At 46.9% G+C, this 18,505-nt stretch overlaps 1 protein-coding gene across 3 annotated transcripts; it reads left to right on the top strand.

The window, feature by feature from the left end:
* The first annotated feature begins 240 nt into the window (after positions 1-240).
* On the top strand, positions 241-15,347 carry RAE1 (ribonucleic acid export 1). Of its 3 annotated transcripts, none has more exons than XM_077253136.1 (13): positions 241-377; positions 575-671; positions 4,371-4,475; positions 6,778-6,870; positions 6,976-7,062; positions 7,150-7,236; positions 13,301-13,372; positions 13,484-13,591; positions 13,794-13,900; positions 13,976-14,051; positions 14,162-14,356; positions 14,431-14,516; positions 14,864-15,347. In XM_077253136.1, coding segments are annotated over exons 2-13 (1,107 nt in total). In that variant the 5' UTR covers positions 241-377; positions 575-581; the 3' UTR covers positions 14,865-15,347. The 3 variants fall into 3 exon arrangements, with proteins under 3 accessions (XP_077109251.1, XP_077109253.1, XP_077109252.1); XM_077253137.1 differs by having other exon boundaries at positions 324-466; XM_077253138.1 differs by lacking the exon at positions 14,864-15,347 and having other exon boundaries at positions 14,431-14,517.
* The last annotated feature ends 3,158 nt before the right edge of the window (positions 15,348-18,505 follow it).

The raw sequence follows: 18,505 nt of genomic DNA, 5'->3' as shown, positions 1-18,505 counted from the left end.
ATATAGCTGGAATAAATACATTATATTAACGAGAATATTAATTCCTGGTCACTATCTACTGATAACCAGCAGCAGTTGACATCACTTACTTATTCATTAATTCACTCGTTCATTCATGTGTCAATTCCTTCTTGTTCCAGCAGGTGGCGCGCTGGCACTATTCCTTTGATGACATCAAGCAGTTCTAGCGTGCGGGCGGCAGGTGGCGCGCTGCAATGTGAATACGAGCGACGTTCTAGCACTTCCTCACTCAGTCCACCAGGCGGAGCTACTCTTGTCTAAGAGCTGAGCGTCGCTGCCGTGACGTCGCTGGTCGCCTAGGAAGCGTGGAGCGCGGGAGGTGCTGCCGGCCGAGTCTAGCAACCGGAGAGAGAAGGGTGAGAACCGGGGAATACCGGAAGTACAGGCGGCTGTGTAATTCCGCCACATGTGCGATGGTCTAGCTCCAGTCTTCACATGCTCCTGGGTATTTCCCTCTGCAGCTTCTTCCCCCAGTGTCTCCGCCATTGGCTCGTACATGTGGGATGTGCACATTCATGTCATTCACCCTTTCTTGTGTCTTTTTACCTTCCAGGACCACAATGAGCCTGTTCAGTTCTACAGGGGGATTCGGCACTGGAGGGGCGGGGATGTTCGGCACTACGACCACTGATAACCACAACCCTATGAAGGTGGGTGCTGTGCCTGGGCGGACGGAGGGTGCGACTGGGGGTTTCCTGGGGCGTACGGAGGGTGCGACTGGGGGTTTCCTGGGGCGGACGGAGGGTGCGACTGGGGGTGTCCTGGGGCGGACGGAGGGTGCGACTGGGGGTGTCCTGGGGCGGACGGAGGGTGCGACTGGGGGTGTCCTGGGGCGTACGGAGGGTGCGACTGGGGGTGTCCTGGGGCGTACGGAGGGTGCGACTGGGGGTGTCCTGGGGCGTACGGAGGGTGCGACTGGGGGTGTCCTGGGGCGGACGGAGGGTGCGACTGGGGGTGTCCTGGGGCGTACGGAGGGTGCGACTGGGGGTTTCCTGGGGCGGACGGAGGGTGCGACTGGGGGTGTCCTGGGGCGGACGGAGGGTGCGACTGGGGGTGTCCTGGGGCGTACGGAGGGTGCGACTGGGGGTGTCCTGGGGCGTACGGAGGGTGCGACTGGGGGTGTCCTGGGGCGTACGGAGGGTGCGACTGGGGGTGTCCTGGGGCGTACGGAGGGTGCGACTGGGGGTGTCCTGGGGCGGACGGAGGGTGCGACTGGGGGTGTCCTGGGGCGGACGGAGGGTGCGACTGGGGGTGTCCTGGGGCGTACGGAGGGTGCGACTGGGGGTGTCCTGGGGCGTACGGAGGGTGCGACTGGGGGTGTCCTGGGGCGTACGGAGGGTGCGACTGGGGGTGTCCTGGGGCGTACGGAGGGTGCGACTGGGGGTGTCCTGGGGCGTACGGAGGGTGCGACTGGGGGTGTCCTGGGGCGTACGGAGGGTGCGACTGGGGGTGTCCTGGGGCGTACGGAGGGTGCGACTGGGGGTGTCCTGGGGCGTACGGAGGGTGCGACTGGGGGTGTCCTGGGGCGTACGGAGGGTGTGCCGGGGGGTACAGAGGGGGAGCCACCGCAAGGTGCACTGGGAATCACATAGGGGCATCGTGGGTATGGAGGGTATACTGAGGCGTATGGGGGGTGTACGTAGTGTTCGCCAGGAGTCATGGAGGGGGTGTCAGAGGGTGTACCCGGGCGTACAGAGGGGATGCCTGGGGTATGGAGGAAGTGCTGCAGGGTGTTCCAGGAGTCACGGAGGGGGCGCCAGGGGAAAGGGGTGTGGAGAGGGCGCCGGAGGGTGTACGTAGGTGCACCGGGTGGGGGGTACGGATGGGGCGCTGGAGGGTGTACCAGGACGTACGTAGGTGCACGGGTGTGAGGGGTACGGATGAGGTGCTGGAGGGTGTACCAGGACGTACGTAGGTGCACGGGTGTGAGGGGTACGGATGAGGTGCAGGAGGGTGTACCAGGACGTACGTAGGTGCACGGGTGTGAGGGGTACGGATGAGGTGCTGGAGGGTGTACCAGGACGTACGTAGGTGCACGGGTGTGAGGGGTACGGATGAGGTGCTGGAGGGTGTACCAGGACGTACGTAGGTGCACGGGTGTGAGGGGTACGGATGAGGTGCTGGAGGGTGTACCAGGACGTACGTAGGTGCACGGGTGTGAGGGGTACGGATGAGGTGCTGGAGGGTGTACCAGGGCGTACGTAGGTGCACGGGTGTGAGGGGTACGGATGAGGTGCAGGAGGGTGTACCAGGGCGTACGTAGGTGCACGGGTGTGAGGGGTACGGATGAGGTGCTGGAGGGTGTACAAGGACGTACGTAGGTGCACGGGTGTGAGGGGTACGGATGAGGTGCAGGAGGGTGTACCAGGACGTACGTAGGTGCACGGGTGTGAGGGGTACGGATGAGGTGCTGGAGGGTGTACCAGGACGTACGTAGGTGCACGGGTGTGAGGGGTACGGATGAGGTGCTGGAGGGTGTACCAGGACGTACGTAGGTGCACGGGTGTGAGGGGTACGGATGAGGTGCTGGAGGGTGTACCAGGACGTACGTAGGTGCACGGGTGTGAGGGGTACGGATGAGGTGCTGGAGGGTGTACCAGGACGTACGTAGGTGCACGGGTGTGAGGGGTACGGATGAGGTGCAGGAGGGTGTACCAGGGCGTACGTAGGTGCACGGGTGTGAGGGGTACGGATGAGGTGCTGGAGGGTGTACCAGGACGTACGTAGGTGCACGGGTGTGAGGGGTACGGATGAGGTGCAGGAGGGTGTACCAGGACGTACGTAGGTGCACGGGTGTGAGGGGTACGGATGAGGTGCTGGAGGGTGTACCAGGACGTACGTAGGTGCACGGGTGTGAGGGGTACGGATGAGGTGCAGGAGGGTGTACCAGGGCGTACGTAGGTGCACGGGTGTGAGGGGTACGGATGAGGTGCAGGAGGGTGTACCGGGGCGTACGTAGGTGCACGGGTGTGAGGGGTACGGATGAGGTGCAGGAGGGTGTACCGGGACGTACGTAGGTGCACGGGTGTGAGGGGTACGGATGAGGTGCAGGAGGGTGTACCGGGACGTACGTAGGTGCACGGGTGTGAGGGGTACGGATGAGGTGCCGGAGGGTGTACCGGGACGTACGTAGGTGCACGGGTGTGAGGGGTACGGATGAGGTGCAGGAGGGTGTACCGGGACGTACGTAGGTGCACGGGTGTGAGGGGTACGGATGAGGTGCCGGAGGCTGTACCGGGACGTACGTAGGTGCACGGGTGTGAGGGGTACGGATGGGGCGCCGGAGGGTGTACCAGGGCGTATGTAGGTGCATGGGGGGTGGTACGGATGGAGTGCCGGAGGGTGTACCCGGACGTAGGTAGGTGTATCGGGGGGGTTACGGATGGGGCGCGGCGGGGTGTGCCAGGAGTCACGGAGGGGTGTTGCAGGTATGAGGGCTTTGTCTGGAACGGATGTACCATGGAATGATTCTGCAGGGAGATTTGTACTAAATCGGGAACAGATTTTTATTTTTTTTCAGATTTTCTTGCGGAATATACCCTGAATGTTTAAGGAAAACCCAACATAACTCCTCTGGTCACTTCCATGCTCCCTGCCATTCTCTACACTCAGCTATTTTTTTTTTGTCTGGAACGCTCCAGAGTTTCAGCACATAGTTTGCAGAGCTGGTTGGGACCTTACGGATAGACAAGTCCCGTCCTGCTCCTGGCAGCTTTGGCAGCTTTTCCAGGGCCGCTCGTAGTGATTGACAGATCCCTTCTATGAGTGTATAAGGGAGATACCTGTTAATCAAGTAGAGCGGTGCGGGGAGAAGTCGGCCAGGGGCGGCACTGGACTAATCCGTTGATGTACTTCTAATAAAGCATTTAAACCTATCGATAACACTCCAGTGTCTCCTATATGCAGCCATAGTTCTTTTTTTATTGTTTTTTTAACATAAAGCAAAAATCAAGCCCTTATAAGGCTCTGTTGGAGATAATCTAAAAAAGTTACAGCTCTTGGAATATGGAGATAAGTGAAAGTAAAAAAAAAAACAAAAACAAAAGCTGGGACCTGACTAAAAAGATCAGCGTGGCTAGAGATGAGGAGGCCTATGACTCTGTTACCTTCTGGGGTCCCCAGCGAGGGATGTAAAGCATGAATTTAAAATGACCAAATCCAATATATGGTTTTAAAACCATGAAGTTGGATCTACCTCCTCCATCTTTGACAGTGTCCCTGCTCTGGAGGACGGACTGCAGCCTATGTGGGGGAGTTGGCTACTCTCTCGTTACTTTATTCCACTGTAAATTCTTACTGGTCCCAGTACATGTGCTCCAACTTCTAATCTCTGCTCTCCTCATCCCCAGGACATAGAGGTCACCTCCCCCCCTGATGACAGCATCGCCTGCCTTTCCTTCAGCCCCCCAACTTTACCGGGGAACTTCCTAATCGCTGGCTCCTGGGCAAATGATGTAAGTGCTAACCATAAAAATTGAGGTAATGTGTAAATTATAGGTGGAAGCCTACAACTCCCAACACGCCTCTGTAGGTGGGCTGGAAGTTGTAGTCCGGCAGTAGACAGCAGTCTGGTGTGTGACTCTCACTGTTGGGGTAATGTGACGTTCCCTGGTCAGTCTCAGATGTTCGCTGGCTTTGATATTCAATGTGCAAGACTGTAGGTTCTCCATGAATATCCATCAGTTCTCCAGTCTCATATTCTCTCCCCTCCAGTGCCTCTTTGGACAATGGTCCACAGCTATGAGCCCCCCTACAAATATAAATGACATGAAATTGCCCCCAAGACTATGACCGTGCGTTATCTGTGCCTACAAGGTATTTACAATCCTGTGCAAAAGTTTGTCAGGTTTTGGAAAAAAAGAATGCTACACAGAATGATTTCAAAAACTGTTAATAGTTTTATTTTTATCAATTTGCAAAGTGAATAAATAAAAGAGAAAGATATAACTCACATCAATATTTGGTGTGACCGACCTTTGTTTTCATCAGTTCTTCTAGGTACTTGCACACAGTTTTTGAAGGAACTCGGCAGTGAGGTTGTTCCAAACATTTGGCCACGTTCAGTATTTGGTCAGTATTTTAGCTCAGTATTTGCAAGCCAAAACCAGGAGTGGGTGATAAATACAGAAGTGGTGATGTGTTTCTATTAGTCTTTTCCTCTGATTGTTCCTTTCCTGGTTTTGGGAACTAACCACAGATCTTCTGTGGATGTCATTTGTTCAAATCTTTCTGTCCCTTGATGCAATCCCAGACAGACTGGATGATGTTGAGATCAAGGCTCTTTATTCTTCTTTACGCTGCAAATAATTCTTTAAAGGGTTCTGTACTACTCTGGCAACCTTTTATCAATTACTATATCACCCCTCCCTTTTAAAAATAACAGCAGCCTGTACTCCCCTCCACTGTCGGCGCTAATCCAGTGATGACAGCACTGAGGCTCACGTGATATTATGACATGTGAGCCTTGCAACCAATCAGGGGCCTTTTCATTCACTTACTTCCATGCTGCAGAATAAATTTGGAGCCAATCAGACGCCTCCCTGATGATATTTAATGATAAATAAGTATGTGCCTGTATTTCTCAGCATTGAGGACATCATTATTCCTGACGAAATTGCAAACTCCATTTGCTGAATTGCAGCCCCAAACTTGCATGACCCTCCACCATGCTTCACTGTTCCTGCAGACACTCATTACTGTGCTGCTCTCCAGCGAACAAGCTGCCTTCTGTTATAGCCAATTATTTCACATTTTGACTCATCTGTCCAGAGCATTTTCTTCCATTATTATACACCCCAGTTTCTATGTTTTTGTATAGTTGTGTCACTTGTTCTTGTTTCCATATCCAAGATATGTTTGTTTGCTTTTAGCCAAAATTCTTCTAGTCCTAGCAGTAGATGTGAGCAACTGGGTCCAACTGTTTGCAGCCAGTTCTGAGTTTATGGCACTGCTGGACATATTCCAATTAGTAAGGGACACAAGCATGATGTCTTTCATCTACTGCACTTTTGCGTCTACAATCCTGAGTGTTTCCCGTTTCTTGGTGCTTCTTCCAAAGAGCTAGATCAGCACATCTTCAAACCCCAGCCTTCTTTTAAATCTTTACTTGGGAGAGGCCTTGCTGATGAAGTATAACTACCTTGCATCTTCTTAGTGTGCTCAGTCTTGTCGTGGTGTTTGATCTTAATGTGATGTGATGACATTTGTATCACATTTTGCTGTTCCTCACCCAGTTTTAATCCTCTTATACAGCTATTTCTGTTTCAGTTAATAACTGGTTCATCCTATATATGAAAATGATGCTCATTATCACCTGTTTGGTATTGTTGGTTACTCGTACACCTGACTGTAATCCTACAGAATTACTGACTTTGTGCAAGTGTACCTAGAAGAATTGATGCAAAGGCGACACCAAATGTTGATTTGGTTTAAATGTATCTTTTGTTCCTTCACTTTACATGTTAAATAAGCAGACACTTGAGACTTCAAGCTTAATACGCACACGCTGTGGTGAGCACACTGCGAGTAATGAATACATGAGTCCCGCCATTGCTATATACATAGGTACTTATCACAGCCCCGGTTCTTAGTATCGATGGGGGCCCTAGTGATCAGACCCCCAGCAGAAAGGTATTCCCTATCCCACGGTACAAGGTTAACTCTCAAGCTTGAGAATACCCTTTTAAAATGCTGTGTGTGCTGGGTTCATTTGACGGTTCACATGTCTTTTAATGAGAGCTCTCTTCCTTCTTACAGGTTCGTTGCTGGGAAGTGCAGGACAATGGTCAGACCATCCCTAAAGCCCAGCAGATGCACACAGGACCGGTGCTGGACGTGTGCTGGAGTGATGTGTGTATCCCCCATTATTAGGTTATACTATAATATGAGACTATGTACAATGTCTGCTCTGAGAATGTGACTACTGAGCCATTCTTGTGTCTTGTGTGTCCTCAGGACGGCAGTAAAGTGTTCACAGCATCTTGTGATAAAACCGCCAAAATGTGGGATCTGAACAGCAACCAGTCCTTACAGATCGCCCAGGTAATGTCCCCTCCATATAGTCCGTGCGTAGATGGCGTACAACACGTACCAATCATTAACCTAATCTCCATCATTTCCTCCTGTCAGCACGACGCACCGATAAAGACTGTTCACTGGATAAAGGCTCCGAACTACAGCTGCATCATGACCGGAAGCTGGGACAAAACTCTCAAGGTAGAATTCACACCCCAGGAGTCCGTTGTCTCTATTGTACCTGGAACAATATTTGTGATTATAGTTTTAGGGTAAGTTCACACAGGGCATTTTTGCTGCGTTTTTTTTATGATAATTTTCAGCTGCTTTTACAGTACCAGCTAAGCCAAAGAGATTTCAGAAATCTCATGCACACACATTGGGTTTTTGTGTGATCAGTATTTTGTGCTTTGCTGCGTTTTTTTTTTTTTTACATAGGGCATGTCACTTCTTTCAGCGTTTTCCACCTATTGACTTGAATGGATGGTGAAAAAACACTGCGAGGTTGACTGTTCTTGTAGCGTATTTGCTGCAGAAAAGTCAAGGATAGTCAGATGTGACGTCACACTCGGCTCTGCTACATCTAGATGGCGTACATGCAGCCTGTCATCCAGCAGAGCGGACCCGATCCCCATTCACTTGAATGGGGGGTCCAACATTACAGTGTTTGACACGCTGTCATATGCATGACAGTGCCGCAAACCCCGCTTCTAATTGGCGGGGAAATCCTCCCCGCTGGTCAGAGAGCCGCGCTTCCCACGCTGTCGGAAGACGCGTGGAGCGCTCAGCTGTGATCGGAGGTATAAACTCACGTCCGATCACTGGTGTCAGCTGATGGGACAACTGCTCCCATCATCTGACACCTACAGCCGCTAATTACAGTGAGTGCCGCTCCTGCGCAATAAAAAAAAAAAAAAAAAAAACGGTGTGGGTTCCCCCCTAATTTTGATAACCAGTCAGGCAAAACTCACAGCTGGGGACTGCAGCCCCCAGCTGTGAGCTTCAGCAAGGCTGGTTATAAAGAATAGAGGGGTCCTCACGGTGTTTTTTTTTTTTTTTTTAATTATTTAAATAGTTAAAAAAAAACGGTGTGGGGTCCCCCCCATTTTTTGACAACCAGCCTTGATAAAGCTCACAGCTGGGGGCTGGTATTCTCATGCTGGTAAGTGGCCATTGATATAGTATACTCCCTGATCCGTCGCAGTCCAATATAACGAGTGTTCCACGCAGTATCTGGGGGAGATAAAGTTACAACCGGGAGCGCTACTAATGCGACTACTCCCGGCTGTAAGCTACTGGGGAATGAACGAGATGCAGCGGGCGCAGGCTCAGTAACTAGCAGTGACGTCACCGAGCCTTCGCTCCATCACAGCCTGACCTGAAGTAACCTCTGCACCGTGGGAAAATGCCAGGGAACTTGGCATGCACAAAGAGAAAAACAGCGCCAAAAATGCACCTAAACCTGCTTTTTTTGCGCAGCTTCTTTTCCTGCCAAGATCAGGTTTTGCTGCAGAAAAAAATCGCACCAAAAGCGCCCAGTGTGAACTTACTCTTCTCCTTTTCCCAAAAATGAATATACTGTGACATCAGTGGGTGATAAGCGGGCCGGGATCGAAGATGACTCTTGATCCTAGCATTTAACCCTTGAAGGGAATGTTCCGTTTTACTTTTTATTGTGCCATAGGGCTTCTCTGGTCTAAAATAACAAAATAATAACTCAACCTCCACAGGTCCTACGCTTTCTGTTTCCAATCTGATTGGCTGCAGCAGTGACATAACATCTCCACTACTCAATAACCACTGCTGCCAATCAGCGGCTCCTGCCATCTACATTGTTAGTGTTTATTAGAAGTTTTGTTTTATTTTGGCTACATTCCTGGCAAAAAAAAGTTTGCATGAAAACCAGGGCTGTGGAGTCGGTAAGCCAAACCTCCAACTCCGACTCCTCAATTCCCATGACTCCGACTCCACAACTCTGACTCCTTCATACATGGCTCATGTTTAAGTTTAAGTGATACATTTACTGTAGTAAAATGGTAACATCAGGCTTTTAATCTTTATTATCATACAATAATCAAGCAATTCAGATAGAACATAAAATATATTTATTGGAATACAACTTTAGAACAAAAAAAATTTGCATATTTACAATGTATTATTCACTCTGCAGTAAGTGGGGGGGGGGGGAAACAGTTTTCAACAAAAACGTACTGAATAACGTGTGCAGTTTATGAATTTGTTCTCAGAAATATTATCACCTCCATCTGATCCTCCTTCATAGATAACCTCAAATCTGACCTAATTATTTTAAGGCTAGAGAACAACCTCTGTACACTAACTTGGGTTGGTGGCAAAGAAGTAGCCACATGGGCAACATCTCTAACAATTTCAGGTTGTAAAGGAATTGCTTTGTGCACAGTCACTTTTGATGAACGATTAAACTCTTCTACTTCTTTGAGAGCAAGTGAAAAATTTTGCTGAAATATGGTCAATCTGTTTTCTATGGGAGTGGAATCTTTTTCCCCGGAGTAATGCTTTGCCTGCTCCATGTGAAGACTCAGACATCAAGGTTAGATTTCAGAAAGGCAGATTTTAAGGGACTCCGAAAGAGAATAGGAGGGATCCAATGACTGGATATCCTTAAGGACAAAAATGTCCAGGAAGGTTGGGAAATCTTGAAAAATGAGATTCTCAAAGCACAATCGTTAATTCCAAAAAGAGGGAAGAATACAAAGCATTTAAGGAAACCAGGATGGATGAACTTAAACACATGCTAAAAAGGAAGAAAGAAATGTTTATCAAATGGAAAGAGGGAGGCATATCTAAAGAACAATATGCTGTCTGCAGAACCTGCAGGGCACGAATCAGATTAACTAAAGCTGACAATGAATTAAGGCTTGCAAAAGATGTCAAAAGCAATAAAAAATAATTTTGGGGATATGTCAATAGTAAAAGAAAAGTCAAAGATGCTATAGGATTTTTACAGGATGGAACTGATGAAATGGTAAGAAAGGATGGTGAGAAGGCCGAACTTTTAAATTCCTATTTTGCATCTGTTTTCTCTCAGAAAGGAAATGTAACATCAACTGATTTTCACTGTCCTATTAAGGGAATAGAAGAATCCAGGATATCTATAAATAGAAAGATAGTGAGGAAACACTTAGCTAACATAAATGAATTCAAGTCTCCAGGTCCAAATGAATTACACCCCTGAGTACTGAAAGAGATAGCAGAAGACATTTTTGAACCACTCTCCATAATCTTTAAAAATTCTTGGAGAACAGGAGAAGTCCCAGAAGACTGGAGAAGAGCAAATGTTGTTCCTATCTATAGGCCGGTGAGTCTGACATCTATACCAGAAAAGATCTTTGAACAAATTATTAAATAACATATATGTAAGTACTTGGATAAGAATGAAGTGATTAACCAGAGTCAGCATGGGTTTGTAACTAATAAGTCAGACTAACTTAATTTTCTTCTATGACAGAATCACTGACTGGGTGGATCAGGGAAATGCTATAGATATAGTATATCTTGACTTCAGCAAAGCATTTGACAAAGTATCTCACACAATCCTTATTGAAAAAATGACTAAGTATGGAATAGACAAGGCAACTGTTGGGTGGTTTCATAACTGGCTTAGTGATCGGACCCAAAGAATGGTTGTAAATGGCTGCACATCAAGTTGGAAGAATGTCTCAAGTTGGGTACCACAGGGTTCTGTCCTGGGCCCTGTATTGTTCAACATCTTTGATTTTATTTAGATGAAGACATTGAGGGTACACTGATTAAATTTGCTGATGACACAAAGCTAGGAGGGATAGCTAATACTAGAGAAGAGAGAGAGGATTAAAAAATATATAAATAAACGAGCAGTGGGCAGCAACTAACAGAATGGTTTGTAACAGGAAAGTGCAAAGTACTACATCTGGGCAATAAAAATGAAAAAAGCATATACAGAATGGGAGGAATAGGGCTAAGCAACAGCACATGTGAAAAAGACTTGGGTATACTAATAGATCATAAACTGAACATGAGTCAACAGTGTGATGCAGCAGGAAAAAAGGCAAATACAACTCTGGGATGTATTAACAGAAGCATACAGTCTAGATCACGTGAAGTCATTATTGCCCTCTACTCCTCTTTGGTCAGACCTCATCTTGGAATACTGTGTCCAGTTTTGGGCACCACATTTTAAAAAAGACATCAACAAACTGAAGCAAGTTCAGAGAAGAGCGACCAGAATGGTGACCGGTCTGCAAATATCTCAAGGTCGGTCACATTGTAGAAGGATCATCTTTATTCTAATTTGCACAAGGAAAGAGTAGAAGCAATGGGATGAAACTGAATGGGAGGAGACACAGATTAGATATTAGAAAAAAACTTTTTGACAGGGTGATCAATGAGTGGAACAGGCTGCCACGAGAGTTGGTGAGCTCCTTTCATGGAAGTCTTCAAACAGAGGCTGGACAGACATCTGTCTGAGATGATTTAGTGAATCCTCTTTTGAGCAGGGGGTTGGACCAGATGACCCAAGAGGTCCCTTCCAACTCTACCATTCTATGATTCTATGTCGTCCAAATACTTGTCGAAATCAAATTCATCTGATGAGGATGAAGGAACGGCAGCAGCACTGGCAGGACCCGAGTCCTCTTGCTCTTCACTGTCCTGTAGCCCACTCATCCTAACTGCTACCTCAATCGGAGCTTCTTTTCCTTTAGTAAGCTGTTGATCATCCAGCAATGTACGATGACTCGGGTCCACTTAAATAGCTGCCAGAAGAATTTTATTTTCTAATAGCAGTGTCTCTCTCCGTTTCATTGAAGCAGCAATGCCATCTGCGATTAATCCTCCTATTTGGGACAGGCAAAGCAACAAGTTCTTAAACTCCTTTATAAAAATGCCAGGAGTTAAATCCTCAGCTTGTAACTTTTTAGTCACTGTAAATGGGTGATGAAGCAGTTCCTTCAATTCAGCCACCTGTGTCCATTGACGTTCATGTAGTGTTACCTGAGGGTTGGCCATATCTAAAGGAAGGGTTTCAGCTCAAGCAATCGCTCAATCATTAAATATGTGCTGCCCCACCGAGTGGCTTGATCCACAATTGCCCCTTTTCCAGCACGTCTCTTCAAGATGGAATCAGTTTTAGCGGTTCTAGCAGCAATAGCCAATCTCCTCACTTTTTTAAAGTTCCAGCATGTCCCTCTTGCAGACTATCTCTTATTGCCAGCTGCAGAGTGTGCACAACACAGCGCATGTGATGAATAGGAAAGAGGTGTGAAGCAGCTTCAACAAGATCTAATTGTAAAGAATTATTTTGCTTTTCTTCTGTAGTATCTGTTTGTTCCTCCGCTATGGGAACAGGACTGTGGCCTTCCATCTCCAACATACTGAATGTGAAATGTTCTTCTAGCTGCTGTTCACCTTCATTATTCTCAACTGTCATGTTTGAAGCATTATCAGTTATAATAGCAAGAACCTGTTCTTTTTTTAGTTCATAATCTTGCAGAACTTTACTCTGAACTTTCAATGTGAAGGCTTGTCTCAGGGTACAGCTCACTAAATGTTTCACATCATATTTCTTCACAGTCTATGAAGAGGGGAGGAGGAAGACACGCACGCACGCACGCACACACACACATTCATCCTGTTACTGTATTTCCGAATTTGAGATGTTAGAAAACAGTTTTTCCCCTTATATTCTATGTATGGTGTATATAAGTCATCAGAGCATCTAATTTCTCCAAACATGAGCCAAGAGGAAAAACAAACTGAAACATCAAGCATACAGAAACAACATATACAGGACTATTGATTATATGCTTTAAGAAGTACTTGTCTTCCTTAATCCTGCTTTCCTGTTCACTCCAGGACTTCTGAGATGAATGTAAGCATTCCTTCCCTGTGTGTTTATTTTTTCACCCTTATCTGTAGAGGAGGAGCTTCACTAGTTATGAACATAAACTGCAGCACAGATTCATCTCGGCTAAAAGTCTAGACCTTAGATCAGGAAGGAATAGGACAGATATTTATTGAACATTTCAAAACTTTCCCAAATTCTTATGAAAAAAATATTCCCCACAAACTGCATTGAACTTCTGTGCCCAATTTATAATATATTTTAGGAGTCGGTCCATTTTATACCGACTCCAACTCCACCAAAATGGGCTCCGACTCCACGACTCCGATTCCACAGCCCTGATGAAAACCACGCAGTTATACTTCTATCACCGGTAGGTCTTGAGTCTTTCTTCTCTTCCTCTAGTTTTGGGACACACGTTCTCCAAACCCACTGATGATGCTGCAGCTCCCGGAGCGCTGTTACTGTGCGGATGTGGTAAGCAGATCTGCTTCATACTCACAATCTTATCTGCTGGATGTAAGTTCTGTTAGAAACAAACCACGTTGTCGCTCAAAACATGCTCTTTTTTTATGTTTTCCTCCTCAGGTCTATCCTATGGCCGTTGTAGCAACTGCAGAAAGAGGTCTAATAGTTTACCAGCTAGAGAACCAGCCCTCTGAGTTCCGGAGGATCGAATCCCCCTTAAAACACCAGGTATGTGACCTGTACTCGCCTAGTCCTACTTACAGGTATAAGGCTTGTAAGTGTCCCTCCGATTCCTGAAAACCATTTTCATCCTTAAATTAAATTGAATTAAAGTCTGTAAGAAAACCGCAGGACGTTGTATTTTTTGTAAATTTGCTAATACCCTGATAATTCTCACAATTTGGGGCTTTCTCCTCTGCTCTTCCTCCAGCACCGATGTGTCGCTATATTTAAAGATAAGCAGAACAAGCCGACTGGCTTCGCCCTGGGCAGCATTGAGGGCAGAGTTGCCATCCATTACATCAACCCACCTAATCCGTAAGTGCTCCACCTCCGGGGACTGCGCAGACCGCACTGTGGCGACATAGTAACAGAACTCTCATCCTCTCACAGAGCCAAAGACAACTTCACCTTCAAATGTCATCGATCCAACGGGACAAACACTGCGGCTCCTCAGGACATCTATGCGGTAAGATCCTGAGACTTTCCATCCTGGGGTATGAGGGAAGGATTGGAGACATCCAGTGCGGAGCAGAACCAGTCCGATCGCTGTCATAGTCAACATTTGTGTCCTGTCAGGTAAACGGCATCGCCTTCCACCCGGTACACGGCACGCTGGCCACAGTCGGATCCGACGGACGCTTCAGCTTCTGGGACAAAGATGCCAGGACGAAACTAAAGACTTCAGAACAGCTGGACCAGCCCATCTCTGCCTGCTGCTTCAACCACAACGGGAACATCTTTGCCTATTCCTCCAGTTACGATTGGTCCAAGGTGAGTACTCCGATCATGCACTGTCTGCCCGGTGCAGCCACCTGCTTAGATCACTAATCCTTCTTTCCCTCTAGGGCCACGAGTTCTACAACCCACAGAAGAAGAATTATATCTTCCTGCGTAACGCCGCAGAGGAGCTAAAACCCCGGAATAAGAAATAGTAAGTGTCTCGTCTCCTCTGTCCTAAAACTCCAGGGAATCGGCTGATATTTGCCAGATCAAAGCTGCCGTTGCTAACTGTTTCCTTGCAGCGGCCTCTAGTGGGGAAATGTAGTATTACATGTGGCAATCTGGGTAAATGTTGGTTAGCGTCTCCAGCACATGTCCCTCCCCTGTAATGTCCATATTACTAATGAGGCTTATGGAAAAGGGCTGTCGAGATAATGCTATCCCTTTTTAAAGGGGTTGTCTGCTGCTGCTCGGGATACGAGTGATGTCTCATCAATATTCTGCTCCTGTCCTGATCTGACATATCTCTGTATTAATCCCGGCCCCTTTTTTTCACAGGTGGACCACCATGCCAGGACATCACGTTTTCTGCACTTGTCGGGCTTCACAGAGCTCCACAATATCCCTTGTTGTGTTCAAAATAATCCCAGGATACCGACATCCATCCTGATGGCTGCCACCTCTCCCCTGTACATATCGACCCAGTAAGTACGAGGACCTCAGCCCTGCACGGCTTCAGTCTCCATGTCTCCCCATCCCATGCAGCACATGTGGGACTTTGGGACGGCAAGGCCTCAGCATGCGGACAGCTACAAACTGCCTTAAATCCTGTGTCTAAGATGAAAGCTAACCTCGCTGCGGTGTTTTATTTTCTATCTGAATAAAACAACATTTTTAGCAAGCGACGGCCCCGTGACCTGGCCGAGCATCGCCTTTTACTTTACAGTCTGCAGATACTTTCTACCGTATTGTGATACCTTGGTTTCTTGTAGCGACGACTGCACAGGACACAGGTTGTTAAATTTAAAGGTTGGTTTCATAATTTGTGATCTTTGTCATTTTTTTTTTACTTATTTCTTTTACCCGTCGTGATTTCGATTCTGGGTTTTGGTTGTTCGCCATTTTATCGAATCACTAAGAAGAAAATGGAGTTACCTGCCTTGTAACTTTCCACCTCATTGACCAGATATTAGCAGGAGCAGAACTCTTCTGGAATTTGGGATGGAGGGTAGTATATCACGTCTGATAGAAAACTACTAGATTTACTTGTTTAAAGGGGTATTCCCATCTCGAAGATCCTATCCCAATATGTAAAAGGTGTAATAATATTAGAAAATACCTCTAATTAGAAATGTAGTATAGTTCTTCTGATTTGCTATGTTGCTACCCCATGTGCATGGCATTGCAGTAGCTTAGGTATCCATTGTTAAGACCACTAACTGCCACTATGAGTGGTTGTAACCATGGATATATAAGCTGCTACAATGCCCTGCACGTGAGGCAAGCAACATATAAATCAGAAGAACTATACTGCATTTCTAATTGGGGGTATTTGCTAATATTACACCTACTACATATTGGGGTAGGATCTTAGAGATGGGGGAGTACCTCCTTAAAGTTCGTGTCCCCATGACAACACTTCTTTCCCTGTCCCCTGGACTGCTTACTGATATGTGTATTTGGCTTTTTTAGTAACCAAGTTTTCCAATCTCTATTTTGCTCTGGCAAGAGGCTGGAAAAGAGAATTTGATGGATTCAAGATGGCGCTACCAAGAAGTGTTCTCATGGGAACACAGCTGCAGAGTCTTGCTATAGAGACTAAAATAAGGGTGTGTTCATTTTAAAGTTTATTTTTTGCCGAGTTCTTTTTTTTTAACAGAAACTCATCCCATCAAAATTCAAGGTTTTAACTCTTCTACTCCAAAAGCGAAGGGGGAAAAAAAATGCGCAGTGTGAACTTAGCCTGACTGTATTTTCACAAGGCGTAAATTATCTTGACAAACCGCTCGGTCTTATGGATGAGAGGGAACAAAATTAGAAAACCAATGACAATGAGTGTGTGGGGGCTGAAAATGCGCCCAAAAGCCTCACCCACTGCCAGGATGAAGAAGCTCACAAGTTGTAAGTTGACAGATGTAACCAGGAAACCTCTGCTCTCGTCTGTCATCTTACATGTGCACCCGTCTGGCAGGTGTAATGATCCGGCACAATGCCGACTTCACCACACGGTGGCAGCACCGCTCCTAGAATTGCCTTGTTGGTCTTGTATAAATGAGGGAAAAAAACTGCACTGTAATTGTGTTCTCTGCCAACTCATTGCTTTTCTTACTATATCACTGATGCCCGTACAAGTATGTATGTTATATACCCAAGGCAGCACAGTGTACATGTACAATTATATGCAGGAGAGGCCCAGGTTATACCAGCACTCTCCGTATCACTATAAGATTATGTATAACTTATACCAGCTATACATAAATAATTATACAGTCATGGTCAAAAGTGTTGGCACCCTTAAAATTCTTCCAGAAAATGAAGTGTTTCTCTCAGAAAATGATAGCAATTACTCATGTTTTCTTATACACTTTTTTATTTCTTTTGTGTTTATTGGAACAAAACAAAACATAAAAAAGGCAAATTGATCATAGTTTCGCACAAAACGTCCAAAAGGGATCGGACAAAAGTGTTGGCACCCTGAACTTTATGGTTGCACACTCTTTGGAATAAATAAATGCAATCAATCGCTTCCTATAACCATCAACAAACTTACACCTCTCACCTGGAAATTTGGATCCAGGTTTCTCATATTTAGAGGGTACCTTCTCCCAACAGCAATTTTAGGAACTCTCCACAGGTTTTCAATGGAATTTAGAGCCAGACCCATTGCTGTTCACTTCAGAACACTCTAGCGCTTTGTTTCCATGCATTTCTGGGTGCTTCTTGAAGTATGTTTGGGGTCATTGTCCTGTAAGGGTATGTGTCCACGTTCAGGAAACGCTGCGTTTTTGACGCAGCGCTGAGCCGCAGTGTCAAACACGCAGCGTCCAGATGTTACAGCATAGTGGAGGGGATTTAATGAAATCCTGTCTCCACTGTGCAGGAAAAAACGCATGCGTTTTTCCCGCGAAAACGCACATGCGGTGCGTTTTTTAAGAACGCAGCATGTTGCTACAATGAGCAAAACACGCAGGAACACCGCAGGTGACCTGCCAGTGACCTCAGGTGCATTTTTGGTCAGGATTTTACTTGCATAAAATCCTGACCAAAGCCTGAAGCAAACCTGAACGTGGACACATACCCTAAGAAGACCCATGACCTAGAACACAAACCCTGCTTTCTGGCACTACGTTGGGACTCAAAATCCTTTGGTAATCTTCACACACAGTCAAGGCACCTAGTGCCAGAGGCCGCTCTCTGCTCTCCATACTTAGTGTGGCACACACAGACACACAATGCAAAGATTGAGTCAACCACTCCCCTTTTTATCTGGTTTCAGGCGTAACTTTCATATTACCAACACCTGTTACTTGCCACAGGTGAGTTTCAACCAGCATCACATGCTTGAAACAACGTTGTTTACCCACTATTTTGGAAAGGTGACAACAGTTTTGTCCAGCCCATTTTGGGGATTTTGTGTGAAATGATGTGCAATTTGCACCCCCCCCCACTCCAAAACAAAGGAATGGCTCAGAGACTTAAGGTACCTTCACACTGAACAACTTAACAACGATAGCGATCCGTGACGTTGCAGCGTCCTGGATAGCGATATCGTTGTGTTTGACACGCAGCAGCGATCTGTGATATCGTTGGTCGTTTCTGAAAGTCCAGAACTTTTATTTGGTCGTCAGATCGGCGTGTATCGTTGTGTTTGACAGCAAAAGCAACGACGCCAGCAATGTTTTACAATGGTAACCAGGGTAAATATCGGGTTACTCAGCGCAGGGACGCGCTTAGTAACCCGATATTTACCCTGGTTACCATTGTAAAAGTAAAAAAACCCAGTACATACTCACCTTCTGATGTCTGTCACGTCCCCCGGCGTCCACAGGGTTACGCACTGCTGCTCAGAGCTTCCTGCACAGACTGTCAGTGCCGGCCGTAAAGCAAAGCACAGCGGTGACGTCACCGCTCTGCTTTAGGGCCAGCGCTTACACAGTGCAGGGAAGCGGACACCGGGGGACGCGACACACACCGGAATGT

The sequence above is a fragment of the Ranitomeya variabilis genome, chromosome 4 (genome assembly GCF_051348905.1).
Source record: "Ranitomeya variabilis isolate aRanVar5 chromosome 4, aRanVar5.hap1, whole genome shotgun sequence".
Taxonomy (NCBI): Eukaryota; Metazoa; Chordata; class Amphibia; order Anura; family Dendrobatidae; genus Ranitomeya; species Ranitomeya variabilis.
This window is presented reverse-complemented; position numbering and strand designations above follow the sequence as displayed.